Genomic DNA, 16081 nt, shown 5'->3' on the forward strand with positions numbered 1-16081 from the left:
TGTATTATTCCTTAGATCTGTTACCCTATAGACTGCAGGCTTTGGCATGTTAGCCACATTTAGATTATATGCCATGTCGTAATCATGGAGAAAAATCAACCCATGAATCTTTAAAGTGCGGATGAGGATGATGATGCTTTTTCTGGAACATCTCATATCACTTGCACTCTGTCTCTCACTGCACCAATGTATTCTTCCGCGCTATATGATTTGTAATCGGTTTATTTTTCAGCCATCAAACGTATAACGCACGGTTCACAAACAATACCTTAAGCCCACATCCTATGAAATATTATTCTATTCATTCAAGGTTGAGATACATTTAGATGCCAATTTCCCAGTAATGGCGATGTTTGGATCTATTTTGTCTCAAAAACGAGTTCCACCCATAGCGCCATTTTATGTTCCATAGCAGCTTTGTTGTGAAGAGATGCCTGCTTGAGCCATAAAGCAACATCATTTTAATGCCCGTTACAAATATATATATTAGGTATTGTAGCGAGATTAGTTGATTGGTTATCACCAAGTTTAACTACTCTGTCCATGCAGGATCTTGACTGAACACCTGTAAGGAATATCAAAGATTAAGTTAGCTTTTTAGCTTGCCTGGCAACGTGTTAGCTTGTCGAAGCCGACAAAAGACGACTGCTCGTCGCACATTTTTACCTGAAACTGTAATCTACCAGTAGCCACGTTGACGACCACCGTGCAGGACACGAAGACCGAGGAGATGGCGACCTCAGTGGGAAACGTGGCCGACAGCACAGGTTGGTTGATTTTTAGTTAGCTCACGTTAATGTAGCAAGCTGTGAAAACGATATCTCGTGTTACAACGTTAGCTCCCATCGATCGAGCATGATCGATGGGATCATCGATGAGTATGCAGCTAACATTTAAAACAAATAATATAGGAATGTAATAGACTTTCACCATTACATACCTTTGCGCCACACTAGTGAACATTATAAAAATTGAAAATAAGGCCCAGTTCATGCCCTTTAATGACAAATAACTACTTCAGGGCCGTGCTCCTTGGTAAGGAATGCTAGCACAACGATAGCTAACTAGCATCAGGTTGTACCAAAGAAAACTCCCATAGTTGTGTTACGAGTGTCGATTTGACGACTACTTTCATGTGTATAAACGTTGCATAATTTTTGCTAACGATTCACAGGTGTATATATAACAATAACGTTGTCGTAAACTGTTTCGCACAACGGTGTTGCGGTGTGGCTAAGTTAGCTTAGAATGTTTGCTACCCCCCATGACAGCAAGCTGCTGTCGTATTTTGTTTCCTACTGAGTGACTGAATGAAAATGGTTACCATTGTTAATACGTAACCACCGTTGTTTTTTTTATCTGTACAAACTACATTAGCGGCATGACCACTGTTATAATGAGGGTCGTGCAGCTTCCTGCTGTAGTACTGGCTGTGCAGACATCACTGCTTGGCGCAAATGCCCAAGGTTAATGACTCCTTTTGCCTTTATAATAACCCTAAAGGTTACCAATACATTGTGTCTTGTATCTGCTTATGGTTCTTTACCACAAAACGCTGACTTGATTGTTGCATTATGACTGGATGCATTATGTAAAATAAACTATCCGTCCTTCTTGCATACAAGTATTATGACGTAATAGAAGGATGAGCCTGATCTAACGTTACTGCGATCTTTAATGCTCTGCCATTATAGCCTCAGATTGCAGGCGTGTGTTTCCACTGTACACCAGTTGGCATATCTGACCCATTAGACTCCTCCACCCTTCTGTACACTGAGAAACATACAGGATGTGGTTTAAGCCACACCCTGCACACATTTACCTCGAATGGCACTGTACTGTAGGTCCATCTGACAGTTCCACCTGGTATGGCACACTGCTTTTTGATAGACATTTAAGGAAGAAGATAAGCACAACACGTTTTAAAAATGCAAACCATATACTTGGGAATGAGGGAAAGATAAATGCATACATAATACAAAATATGTCCATATTTACAACCCCAGATTTCCGCTATTTTAGGGCCTTATGGAATTGAAACGTGACTTGACAGTTGTACAATCACGTTTCGATTTAATCTTATGAAACATTAAATCCATGGTGTTAATATCTTCTGAGTTTACGTCAGTGTATCATTCCCCTCCCTGTTTCTTTTTCCACCTCATTCACTTATTTTTTTTGTAGAAATTGTAATACGTTTTTCTTTTTTATGGGTGGAAGCCCTTTCTTTCTTATCAGTAAAATAAATTGGTTAGAGAAATAAGTGTACTAGTTTGAAGCGATTCACAAACTCAAATGTTTACACATTTAAACACGGTACAGTGTGTGTGAGGATGCATTTATGTTTTCTTAAATGGACACACATTCATATTGTCTTCTGCATAATATGCAAGCTATGCAGTTCTAGGACAACCTTACATATTTTCATATATATAATAAAACAGTTATACTGTAACTTACTTTATTAAAAAAAAATATATAATAACAACCCCAAGAATTGAAACCGGAATGTAAAATTCCCTATAATATGTCATAATTGCAAAACATGTTATCAGTACTACCTTTTAGTCCCCCTAAATGTTTTGCCATATTTTTCCTTTGACAGCATAAGCTTCAAATTCTTTATTTGTAGTTTTCATTTGTCCTATTTAATTTCCTCCATCATGTCTAACATGTTGTTTTCCCCCCTCCTTGGGATGTGTTGGTGCTCCAGAACCGACAAAACGTATTCTTTCCTTCCAAGGGTTGGCTGAGCTGGCGCACCGGGAGTATCAGTCAGGGGACTTTGAGGCAGCCGAGCGCCACTGCATGCAGCTCTGGAGACAGGAGCCTGATAACACAGGCGTGCTGCTGCTCCTGTCCTCCATCCACTTCCAATGCCGAAGACTCGACAGGTGAGGTGTGGGGGGGCTGACTCAACGCACACAGACCATGTGGCGGGAAGGTGGCCGAGAATAATGGCTCCTCTCACTTTCAGTGCACACAGCTCTCCTAGCGAGTCAAATGCTACAACTGAGCAGCCTTCTGGAAATGCTGTTGCTCTGTATCAAGCTCACTCTTTCCCCTCATGATTCTAACACTGTTTCGGTGGTGGCCCTACCCTTACTTTGCAGGTGCCACGGTGGAGGTTTCGGGTCTTGAGATTTACAGGTTTTAAATGTTTAATCAATTTGTCAAGCCTTTCAATTCGCACAACGCCAGCAGTATACTCCAAATTGATTTCAATGTTGTGGGCATACTACAGTGAAAAATGCACTAAAATGAATCGGAAGCAACTGAAGACAACTCTGAAATGAATACTTTACCAAAGGATAACATTTTGTTGAGTGGTCTTTCATTGTTTAATAAAATCTACATGCAACATTAGTTACTAATGCATGTAACTGCATCAAAGTGCAATAGGCACCACAGGGGTAGGCATTAAAGGTAAAATGCCACTGGCCCCACCATTGTAACCACTGGCCCGGAGCATTCGTCCAAAAAAAAATCCACTTATAATGAAGAAAACACATTAGTTGCAATATAGTAATGTATGCACTAACTACGTTACTACTTGTACTACAACATTTGAATCATCAGTTCTTCCTCATTTTCCTCAATTGTTCATATTTGGTTTATTAAAATAATGATATTGTGGTCATTGTTAAAAAAATTCTGCTATTATTATTATTATTATTATTATTATTAGTATAATGCACTTTCTGCCTTCCTGTCATCAGGAGTTAGAAATGTAATGGCTATGTAGTAGATTAGAACCTTCATTCTCCTAAACTGCTGGGACATTTCCCTAAAGCCAATACCTTTATATTGTCTACTCTTCACTTACTTGTCAGCATAGGTCGGCATTGATGTACAGAGCTGACAGAAGACCTTGTTTATATTGGCATCATATTGAGAGGTGCAGTGACGCGTCCTAAAATCAGGAAGTAAGCTGCTGGTTCCCTCGACAAAAAGCAATGGGATTTCTCCACAGGGTTTTGGAAAATAGCTGGAAATAAGGTCTGTGGAAAACAAACCTGTTTGATAAATGCACGTTTTGTTTAGCCGGATAATATCCACATGTCTACCCTACTTTTATTATTTTCGAATCATTAATCTAATCGATAGATTATAAAAGGGTTTTAGGACGCGTCACTGCACCTCTAGAAGCCAACTCCATCGATCAAGCTGGCTGAAACTTTCAAACAGCTGTTTGCTTTTCACCCAACAACGACAACCGACTCACGGAACGCTATGTTGTAGCGTTGATAAACAAAACAATTTAACTAAATTGCTAGTCAAAATACCTATACCACAGGAACATTTTTTTTAAAGCAATATTTTTAGTGGCCCGAGCGGGCAAGTGGAAAGTACGTTATGCTGGCCCGGGGTGTCTAAATAGTGCTTCCGGGCCAGCGGGCCATTTATAATGTTGAGTCCTGCACCACTTATCTTTATTTGGAGTATAATCCACACACAAATAAAGGATTCTCTGAATGGAAATTAAGGAAATGTGTGTCATGTACTAATGTTTTCAATATTTTAGGGATACTATTCTTGATGTGCTGTTAATTTATTTTCCGGATAGTTTGCCGGAAATCAAGTTTCTCCTTTCACCTCCTTCCACCTCGCTGCTGCCTCTGCACAAGGCATTGGGCCAACACTGCCAGCCACTGCCCTCAGGAATGTGACCGTTCTTCATCCATTTTTGCCCTACAGGTCTGCTCATTTCAGCACCTTGGCCATCAAACAGAATCCAATGTTGGCCGAGGCCTACTCCAACCTGGGGAACGTGTACAAGGAGCGTGGTCAGCTGCAGGAGGCCATAGAGCATTATCGCCATGCTCTCAGACTGAAACCAGATTTTATTGATGGATACATCAACTTGGCAGCAGCTTTGGTGGCCGCAGGGGACATGGAGGGAGCAGTGCAGGCTTATGTGTCCGCTCTACAGTACAACCCTGTAAGTGACAGGCCACTCGATGCAGTCATTAAAGGGTAACCTAACACTCTGCTGAAAAAGAGTCTGTTTCTTTTCTGACCACACCTATCACTGCTTAACATTGTTTGGTGTGGCTCGTAATGTCAATTCACAATAGAGTTGTCACAAAGTCCTGGAGCACATCTGTATTATACTGCAGCAAAGTGAAAAGTTAAACCACTTGAGGAAAGACAAGATTTTCACGGCGTGCTAAGTTGCTCTTTTTTTGACGAAACATGTATCTGCCGTTTTTGTAGCAGAAGATTTGAATGTTTTCTTCTTTTTTCAGGATCTTTATTGTGTGCGCAGTGACTTGGGCAACTTGCTTAAAGCCCTTGGGCGTTTGGAAGAGGCAAAGGTATGTTACAGCGCGTTGGCATTTGTACATAAGTGTTGTTTGTATTTTCTTTTTAAAAAAAAAGAAGGTCCCTTTTTTTAATATGGCCATAGATATTATTCCAGTTAACTTTTTTAAAGCCAAATCCAGTCCTTCCTCTTCACCCTCTGTCTAGTGAAGGACAGGACATGGTAGCATTGGCAGTAAGCTTCTCACACCTAACTTACTAAAAACCTCTAAAGGTATTAGACAGTTAGGAAAGACCTGTAAGAGGCAACCGTTTCTTTCTGTAGTTTTTACACACATTTTCTGTTGATGACTTTTTAGGCAGCTTCATCTACTTTTTTTATATTATATTATCACTTTTGTCCCTACCCTATATCACTCTTAGTCCTGATGTCTTATACTTTACCCCGACCTTTTACCAGAGGTCAGCCCCTCCCCTTTCAGGAAGAAAGGCTGGCATTTCTAAAGTATGAATAATTTGATCTATTTTGTCATTTTTTAACCTCAGCCCATGCATTTTCATATAGATTTTGGAGGGAAAATGCTGGCTCGGTCTTTGAAGAATATATGAACTGATGAGAAGCTAGTTTATCAATGCAATGCAAAAGATAAGATGGTTCCACCCTAACCACTACACTCCAATGTCAAGCTTTTTCTCAGTTTGCTGTCAGTAAAGTTACTGGCAGTGTGGGTTTTTCCCCCCAGTGTTACGCTTCCCCTCTGTCATATATAAGTCTTCTGCTTGTATAAAAGGGCTCCCAGGCTGGGTGGGATGTGGGGATATGGAGTTGTCTCAGTGGTTACAGGCCATCTTATTTCGTGCTAGAGGGGGGTTAAGGAGTGGGGAGGAGCATAAGGGAGTTACAAGCTCCCCTGCTCTGTCGCTCCACCCCCCCGCGCGCTTGCTAAGGATTGGTGGAGTGTGCGCGCTGAGAGTTGCCTTCCTGACCATTTAGCCATGCCCAGTCAGTGCTCAAGCACACATGCATTAATTCTCCTTTTTGACTATGAAAATAATGACAATTGTACTCATCTGGCTATCTCTTCTGATATCCACTGCTGTTGAATTGTGCGGGGCTCAAATCACAAGTGCCTTAAAATGGTTTAAGTGTTGTCAGGCAGACAGCTCAATATCTGCACTCCACCACCTGCGTCAGATGCTGGTTTAGAAAGACAGGAACGCGCAGCAACAGCGATGACTTCTTTATTTCAGAGCTTTGGAGGCTTCTAGATTCCAATAATTAAACTACAGACCTTTTCCCCCCATTGGCCAGGATTCAAGAAAGCAGGCCAGGACAAAGATTTGCAAATTTTTCATGAAAATGCAAAAAAACCGAGAGACGATGATTAATACTTCTTCCCTTTTGCTTCAAATATGTTATATTATTCCCAAATAAATGGGATCAGTTCATTTGGGCAAGATCAAGCCAGTAACTGCCCTCCTGTAGTTTAATGTACTAAATTGATGGACAGCTGGAAATCTGACCTGACCTAAATTGTACTGATAAACTGGACATATAAAAGCCTTTCTTCCCTCCCCGTTACCCCAAGCATTTTTTTTTGTTTTCTTTGAAATGAAACAGTCATTGCATGAATGAAATCAAAGTATAGGCTGTTTTAGGTTTGTTGTGATTTCGAAGAACCTGTTTTGTTTCTATATACAAAAAAAAAAATGTATTGTTTAAAGACTCTTACTAACGATCCTGTTTTCTGATTTTGTCTCTTTTGGTTTTTCCACAACTGATATTGTTATTTAGAAGGTTTCAGGTGGGTGACACTATTCCTGCGTAGGTGCCTGGCGGAAAGGAACACTAGGGCAGCCTCAGTCCTCCTCTTCTTCCAGCCAGCTGCGGCCACCACTCTGACAAAGTCCAAAAATATGGTAACGGGTTTGTAACTGACAACAAAAGAAAAAAACCACCTCACTTCATGCTCCTCTGTCTTGTGGCTTCCTTTGAAGAGCAAAAGAAAGATGTAGCAAAACAAATTACAGTAAGCATTTCTTACAATATGCTATACTAATTACCCAGCTCTGTATTACTTAAAAAGAAACTAGGCTGTGGAAGCAATAATCGTGAAAAACAAGTAAGAACCCTCTAACTCTTACATGTTGTTTATTTTTCCTATTTTGTTTTGTTTTTTCCTTCTTTATTTGGAGTTGCAGCGTTCTGATGATGCAGATAGTGCGCTGTGAGTCTGCAGTAGCGCAGGGGCCGCGCAGCGATATCCTCCAAGCCACAAAAAGGCGGAAAGCGCAAGCCTGCGACCCAAAACCCCCTACTCCCTTTGGCCTGTTGGTTGCGGACCTCTCCCCACTCCAAACCAGCCTCGCTCCCGAATGCCCCTAAATCTCAGACATTTCTGGCTTTAAAAAAACAAAACGTTTTTACTAATTCAATCAAAAATAACTTCAAATTGCTCCCCTGCTTCAGCCACTGGTTGACCCCCCCCCCCCCCCCCTGCCCCTTTCATTCTGAGATACTCTATGGGCGCTGAGTGTGTGCCAGTCTGGTCAGGTGTTCTGCAAGGGGTTGTTGGTCTGTAGCTGGTCATCAGCTAGTGCGGCAGCGAAATGACCATGCAATGTCATGCAAACGGCTTTATATGGTGCATTGTGGTGGCGGTGGCAATAGACACACACCACGCGCTCGCGTTTGTTGCGCTCGCATTACAGGAACCATCACTCGCACGAACTGTCCAGCATCCCAGGTTGTAAGATATCATGCCCACATGAAATATGCAACATGTATGCAGATCATTTTGATATTTATCGCTATGGGTTATAACTAATCAGCCTTGATTGTATTAGGGGGACAGCAAAATGATGTGGGGGGCTACTACATCTGCTTAGTATGTGGCCATAACTGAAGTATGCGGGCATACGTGTGGGTGTTGGTTGGATCCGCGCAGCGTAGGAAAAAGCAATGCAGCTTAGCGCGGCAGATTTCAGCGCAAGCGAGCCCATGCTGCAGACTCACTTTTTGCCATGATGGAGAATAGTCACTAATTTTGCTTTCTCTGCCCTTTTTGTTTTTTCTTACTTTTATTCTCAATCTTCTATTCGTTTTTATTTTACAATCCCTTGTCCTCCCCTCTACGCTCTATACCTCTTCCCTTCTACCTCTTCTCCTCCTGTCCTATGGTTTTTTCATTATTATTCCAATGAAGGCATGTTACCTGAAAGCTATTGAGACTCAGCCCAACTTTGCAGTGGCTTGGAGCAACCTGGGCTGTGTGTTCAATGCCCAAGGAGAGATATGGCTGGCCATACATCATTTTGAAAAGGTCAATATCATAACATTTTGTATCATTATTCAATCCTACCTTCTGTCTTTGTATATTTCTGTGTTGTCCCATGTTTCTAAGATTGCTTTTTATTTTAGGCAGTGACTCTGGACCCAAATTTCCTTGATGCGTACATCAATTTAGGAAATGTTTTGAAGGAAGCCCGCATCTTTGACAGGTGAGTCTAAAAATATAAATCTTAACATAGTAGATGGTATGATACCTAGGGATTTAACGATACCAAAAACTCACGGTACGATAATATCGCGATAACAAGTCCACGGTACGGTATTTATCGCGATATTGAATAATAAAATGTTTCTTTATTACATAATAAATCTGATTTTTACAGCATTTTTGTAGGATAGCAGTATTTTAAAGTGTCAAAAACAAAGTGACAGTAACAGACTGGAACAAGAAAACCAAACAAAGTAAGCATTTTCTTTATGCCACTGCATCTCACAAATAAACAAGGACATTTAATAATCAGACCCTGCAATAAAATAAATCAAGTTTCACTTTAGTTTTTCAAGTAACTCAACTCAAACTCACTAGTCACTCACTCAGCATCATCAGACAGGTTTTTAGGAGAATGTCCACATCTCCAGGTATTTATAAGCTGGGATGTTTGGGCATTTACAATATCCCCTGCTCTGGAAAAAACTCTCTCGCTTGGTACTGATGTTGCTGGGACACCAGTGGTCGCGTTAACCGAAAATATTATATTTAACAATGACGGAAAAATCTGAAAGCAGTCTGTCATTTTGACAGATTAGAACAAACTCGGAACAGCGCCAACGTTTCCCCAGAGCCAGGCTCTGGTGTTATGCCGTGTTATGCATGCCCTCCAAAAGGAAATTATATAGTTTCCAAACCGTACTTTGCCGTACAGATCAATACATGTCTGGGAGGTTTTGCTTTACGTTGTGCGCGTCCCGCGAGGTGCATGCACACACGGCATAACACCGCCCCCCCCACCCCCCGTTGACAGTTCATGAGCATGCTCTATCATGAACTGTTCAGACCCGACGGGTAATAAGGGATTATGACGGATATTTTACGATCCTGTCTGTCAAAATGACGGACAGCGAAAAAGTCTAACGCCAGGCTTATTGACATGGCGAGATATAAATATATGGTTGGTACTTGTCAATGTCTCTTGGTGTGTAAATGTAGCCCTGTAAATACGATGTCCTTTTGTGTTATCTGTTGTTTTATTTTCATGTTGTAACCTACTTGCTGCCATGTTGGACAGGTCTCTCTTGAAAAAGAGATCGATGATCTCAATTGGACCAGCTGGTTAAATAAAGGTTTATAAAAAAAAAAAATCTATTTAAAAAAATAATTTTTTCTTAAAAATCGCGGTAGATTTAGTCAGTCTCACGACGGTATTGGGAAGTTTATTTACTGCGATATTCGGTATATCGTTACATCCCTAATGATACCCTGTGTGGAACTTAAAATCATTGAAGAACTACGTCAGCTCAATTACCTCTTTGTCCGTGATCCTATGTTCAGCAAACAGTACTTGAGGCAGAGCTGCCATCATGTTGTTGTTGTTTTATACAGCAATACATTTAACAATGTGCTCCAATAATTCCAACGTTGTTTAAATGTGTGAACACCTATAAACAATTCAACTTTGTAAGAAGTTTTACAAGAAGTTATTAAAATACATTATAACTTCTAATTTTGGAATTTCTAATTGCAGCGAAAGAGTGATCTTTAGCTTAACTTGTATCTGCATATTGTGTTTCCAGAGCTGTGGCTGGTTACCTGAGAGCCCTGAGTCTCAGCCCCAACCATGCAGTAGTGCATGGTAACCTGGCCTGTGTCTACTACGAGCAAGGCCTCATTGACCTGGCTATTGACACTTACCGTCGTGCTATTGAACTTCAGCCCCACTTCCCCGATGCCTACTGCAATTTGGCAAATGCCCTAAAGGAGAAAGGCAATGTAAGAGAGCGCTTTGTGTTTCCACTGTCAACCCAATCTGAAATGTCGAGATTTCAAAAAGTTGTAATAAAGTGAAATGTGTTTAACTTTTTACAATGCCAATGTGTTTCCAGGTGTCTGAAGCAGAAGAGTGCTACAACACAGCCTTGCGTTTGTGTCCAACCCATGCAGACTCTCTTAACAACTTGGCCAATATCAAGCGTGAGCAGGGCAACATTGAGGATGCAGTTCAGCTCTATAGAAAAGCGCTAGAGGTAAGTTAATAGTTAACTCCTCTGGTGTGAAAGGTTCAACAAGACCTCTTGCCTTTTGGTAACCCTTTTTGCTTTTTCATCAGGTGTTCCCAGAGTTTGCAGCAGCTCACTCTAACCTTGCCAGTGTCCTGCAGCAGCAGGGCAAACTCCAGGAGGCCCTCATGCACTACAAGGAGGCCATCAGGTTTGTACATCTATAATTGTCTTTTCAAAAGTAAATGGTCCTAAATCAACATTAGACATGATGGAGTTGTTTATACAAGTGTTAAATGCAATTATTTGTTTGGTTTTAGGATCAGCCCCACATTTGCTGATGCCTACTCAAACATGGGCAATACACTGAAGGAGATGCAGGATGTCCAGGGAGCGCTGCAATGCTACACCCGGGCCATCCAGATCAACCCGGCCTTTGCTGATGCTCACAGTAACTTGGCCTCTATTCACAAGGTAGGAATGACTTTAACTTTAACGCGATGTAGAATTGTCACATCGCTTTAGGGCTTTACCCGCCTCTAGGTTGACCGAAAAGATCCATCAGCAATGTCATTTCAATCGTTTTCTCTCAATAATGCTAATGTTTTTGTTTGTACTTTTATGTTCCAACAGTTGGAATTAGTCTAAAACAGTGTACAAATGAATGGTTCAATGCTTGTTTCATTTATATATGCAGGATTATACTTTATTTATTATATCCTGTTAAGTGGTTAAAAATGAGTCTCTGGTTAGGGAAGGGAGAAATCATTATTACTGTCCTCATACAATATTCAATTAATATACTGTATTACCAGCCGTTGTGTATGTGGTATAATGGATTGCCGTTTTTGGTTTTGCAACTTTGTGCATTTTGATCTTATATTTATTTATTTATTTCTCCTGACTAGGATTCTGGAAACATCCCAGAGGCCATTTCATCTTACCGCACAGCGTTGAAACTGAAGCCGGACTTCCCTGATGCATACTGCAACTTGGCACATTGCCTGCAGGTTGGTATATGCCAACAGCTTCTTCAAATATATAAAACACAAGCCAATGTTGAATTAGAAGCTCATGTTCTAACTTCTCTTCCTCCTGTCACCCTCCCAGATTGTGTGTGACTGGACGGACTACGACGAGCGTATGAAGAAGCTCGTTAGCATCGTGGCCGACCAGCTGGATAAGAACCGCTTGCCATCAGTGCACCCCCACCACAGCATGCTTTACCCACTCTCTCACGGCTTCCGCAAGGCCATCGCTGAACGCCACGGAAACCTTTGCCTGGACAAGGTACACGCACTGATCAAAGCAAGTAAACTTTAATTCTTTTTTGGGGGGGGTGGGGGGGTTGGAAGGTGGCTGGTGATGGCAGTGGCTGTCTGCAGGGATATGGGGAAGGTAAGGGATGGATGGGCAAGTTACTGGATGTATTTGTAGAAAAAAGTGTGAAAGGTGTTAGTGAATGGGTGGCTTGCCGGGCTGGGGTTATTAAGTTGGTTCGATTTTGGATGAATATGTGGTTCCGTCTAAGTCCACCATTGCTACATTCGGTGCAGCTCAGTCAAACTAGAATTGGCTATCCTGCTGAGGGTGTATTCTTACACTATTGCTAATTCCACAGATCAACGCTCTGCACAAACCTGCTTTCGAGCATCCGAAGGATCTGAAGACCAGCGGCGGGCGTCTGCGTGTGGGATACGTCAGCTCTGACTTTGGCAACCACCCCACTTCCCATCTGATGCAGTCCATCCCTGGCATGCACAACCCTGATAAATTTGAGGTTGGTGAACCTTGTTTATTTCAAGAAATTACAAACCTGACTATTCAATTGCATATTCCAATGTAATGTCTTAAGAATCACCAGAGGCCCCACATTACAATATCATCAAGATACTTTAGAAACTGTACAATATTATTCCAGTTTTTAACATTTTGAGATATGGTGAGGATTGCAATAATATATATTTCAATTGACCTTGTTCTACAACTGCAAATTAGTCAGTTGTCAAAAGAAATGTTTCCTACTTTGAATAACCAACTTCCTGCCAATTCCTCTGATCTTATCAAGAAATTAACTCTGCACCATCTAATTGTTACCAAAAAAGTGGGAAAAAATTGTGCAATATCTATGATTTATAGTACAAGAGTTGGCTATACTATTCTCTAGGGATGCTCCGATCGCCAATTTTGGGGCCAATCGCCGGAATCAGTATCGGCCGATCGAGTGGGTGGGGCCTATGGGGATCTTCCATTTAAAGTGATGTTTAAAACTCAGTTAATGGGGTTCATTCACTGGCGCTTCCACAAACAACAACCAACATAATTATTACATTCAAATGAAGTACATTATTCAAGTTTACATTAACTTTGGATAATAACACGGGAGACATGAGCGGAAGTGCTCTCTTTTCCTCTCTCCCTCCCTCTCCTGACAGCCTGTCAGTATCGTCTCATGCAGCTCACTGATCCAGTAATGAACGAGTAACCCGACAGTGAAGAATAAATATATTTATAACTAGTTCAGCTTGTTCCAGAGGTAGATAAAATAGCTAAGTGCTATGTTGCTCCGCTCACCGGTCCGTCACAGCGGGCGGAGCTGCAGGATTTCTGCTTCACACACGTTGCATACCGCTATTTTATTGTCATTTTCGGACACCTTAAAATACTGCCAGACTGGTGAAGCCCTTATGGTGAGCTTGTTTTGCCGCGCACAGAGAAAAGTGTCATGTATTTTACGTCATGTGATCGGCTCTCCCGATCAGCCTTTATGGAGAGCACCGACCGATCGGCAGAGTGAATATCGGCCGATATCGATCGGCGGCCGATCGATCGGAGCATCCCTACTATTCTCTATTGGTTTATTTTCAATGTACAGACTTACCAACAGGGGTTACCAGGGTTGACCGATAGTTTATGTTGATGTTAACTTTCTTTTTTCATTTCCCCTCAAGGTGTTCTGCTATGGGCTCAGCCCCGATGACAGCACCAACTTCCGTGTGAAAGTGGTAGCAGAGGCTCATCATTTCACAGACCTCTCACAGGTAATTATATAATCTATAGAGGCCTCTTTTAACATGAACTATGTGATTTATTTATTTTATTTTCGCTCAAGAAATATTCTCATGTGATGACAAAGTCAAACCAATTTCCCTGAAACTGTTACCTCTTTCCTGCAGATTCCTTGCAATGGCAAGGCAGCTGATCGAATTCACCAGGATGGAGTCCACATTCTGGTCAACATGAACGGATACACCAAGGGAGCCCGAAATGAGCTGTTTGCCCTTCGCCCTGCCCCTATTCAGGTGAGCATAATATGATTTCTGATGACATGGAGTTGTATTTGAAGGTAAAAAACTGCATCTTCATCGTCATTTTATTCTGATCTCTTAAGACTATGTGGCTGGGTTATCCTGGAACCAGTGGGGCGCCCTTCATGGACTACATCATCTCTGACAAGGAGACGTCACCCTTGGAGGTGGCTGAGCAGTACTCTGAGAAACTGGCCTACATGCCACATACCTTCTTCATCGGGGACCACGCCAACATGTTCCCTCACCTCAAGGTTTGTCCATCCTTGCTCTTTTGCTTCTTACTTCAGTGTTCAATGTGTCAGGAAACACTCTAAAATATAATCAGGGTGCTTTTAACATCTGTTTTTATTTTTTCTACTCGCAGAAAAAGGCTGTGATAGATTTTAAATCTAATGGCCACATCTTTGACAACCGCATTGTTCTCAATGGTATTGATCTGAAGGCCTACTTGGACAGTCTGCCAGATGTGAAGGTGATAAAGGTGAGTGAAGAGAATTAACTGAAAAAAACAAGTTGTTTTTCTGTTAAAAAAAAAACATGCCAATATTAACCTTGTGGTGAAAAATGTCATTATTTAATGATTAACCATCAAGGATTTCAATTGAAACTGTTCTGCTGATGTTCTGCAGATGAAGTGTGACAACAACCAGGAACCTGCTGGGGAGATAAATGGACAGCTGTCCATGCCTGTCATCCCCATGAACACGGCAGCTGAAGCTATCATCAACATGATCAACCAAGGCCAGATCCAGGTCACAATCAATGGATTCACTGTCAGCAACGGCCTGGCCACCACACAGGTATGTCAAAACGCATCGGTGTTAATGTAAATCTTGAGGGGTATAGCATTGTTTTAAAACGATAAAAAAACATTGCAATGCAAGAGCAGCCACTTAATTAAGCGTCCTGCTTTCCAGATCTTTTCAACAGCTGAGGTTGTAGTCTCTGAGACTGTTTTGCTTAACCTGTCAAGCTAGAGAGGACCCTAATCCGGGTCCTGCGGGTAGTTTTTTTCACAAAACTGTGTCTCAGGGCTTCTTAATATTTTAAAAACCTATTAATGTGTCATACTCAGCTAACTGACAATACGAACCATATTTACCGAAACAAAACGCAAGTCTCACAAGAAGCGTCTAAATGAGCCCTGAGCGAAAAAATGCTAACGCACTTAGCACAGAACTCAAGGTAAAAATACCCTTATCCGATTAAAGCTGAGATTCCACAGATTCTACAGATATTAATTAGTATATTCACTGCGTGATCAGAACTTGTGACAGGGGAAGCAAACACAGACATCACAACACGTAGCTTTACGGAGCATTCACGGGAGATCGTCTCACCTTAGCTGTTATTCTGATCAAAAGTCGTGTTCAATGGCATTAAAACGATAAAAACGCTGCTGAAGGTTAATGTCACTTTGAAATTACTACTGATAATCCATCTTCATATTTATGTCAATAACGGATATTTCATATTCGTTGCTACGACAGTGTATGACAGCTTACGGTTTTGGGCATTCTGGCGCATCACTCATTCACCAATGGGTAATGTTTAGATGGATTTTAGGAACTTCCCATCGATTCTATTGGCTCTAACGGTTAAAAAGAGCTTTCAATCATCAAAATCGAACGAGGGGGCTGAGACTGCCAAGGCACACACCCAAATGACCCCAGAAGTGTTTTTTTTTCTTTTCTAAATCTCTCTAAAAAGGTCAAACTTCACTTGTTTTGCATCACTCTTGATACAGGGTACTTATTATGTTGTTTGGATTCCTAAAGCTTTTAGTCTCCGATCCCCTCATTCAAGGGTGGTTTTCACTTAAAGTAATTTATTTTGGAAGGACACTCAAATCTAATTTTTTTTTTTTTACTATGTATGTTCAATCTGGATTTACTTTCAAATAAAAACATCTATATTGATTAGGGATGCACCGAATATTCGGCCGCCGAAAATTATCGGCCGAAAAGGGCCTAGCACCGAAAAAATATCACCGAATGTC

General features: G+C 41.3%; 1 protein-coding gene across 1 annotated transcript in view; it reads left to right on the top strand.

Annotated features, from left to right (window-relative positions):
• The first annotated feature begins 420 nt into the window (after positions 1–420).
• The window catches only part of LOC104952211 (UDP-N-acetylglucosamine--peptide N-acetylglucosaminyltransferase 110 kDa subunit), a 20312-nt gene continuing 4651 nt past the window's right edge, over positions 421–16081 (top strand). The window contains exons 1-18 of the mRNA XM_010778992.1: positions 421–767; positions 2714–2894; positions 4699–4942; positions 5250–5318; positions 8472–8588; positions 8687–8766; positions 10349–10544; positions 10658–10798; positions 10882–10982; positions 11092–11245; positions 11680–11781; positions 11882–12061; positions 12393–12551; positions 13723–13812; positions 13948–14073; positions 14163–14333; positions 14447–14563; positions 14712–14908. Of these exons, the coding sequence (XP_010777294.1) occupies positions 731–767; positions 2714–2894; positions 4699–4942; positions 5250–5318; positions 8472–8588; positions 8687–8766; positions 10349–10544; positions 10658–10798; positions 10882–10982; positions 11092–11245; positions 11680–11781; positions 11882–12061; positions 12393–12551; positions 13723–13812; positions 13948–14073; positions 14163–14333; positions 14447–14563; positions 14712–14908 (2462 nt within the window). The 5' untranslated portion in view covers positions 421–730. The remainder of the gene's footprint in view (positions 768–2713; positions 2895–4698; positions 4943–5249; positions 5319–8471; positions 8589–8686; positions 8767–10348; positions 10545–10657; positions 10799–10881; positions 10983–11091; positions 11246–11679; positions 11782–11881; positions 12062–12392; positions 12552–13722; positions 13813–13947; positions 14074–14162; positions 14334–14446; positions 14564–14711; positions 14909–16081) is intronic.

The sequence above is a fragment of the Notothenia coriiceps genome, unplaced genomic scaffold (genome assembly GCF_000735185.1).
Source record: "Notothenia coriiceps isolate Sejong01 unplaced genomic scaffold, NC01 NC01_scaffold00000339, whole genome shotgun sequence".
NCBI lineage: Eukaryota > Metazoa > Chordata > Actinopteri > Perciformes > Nototheniidae > Notothenia > Notothenia coriiceps.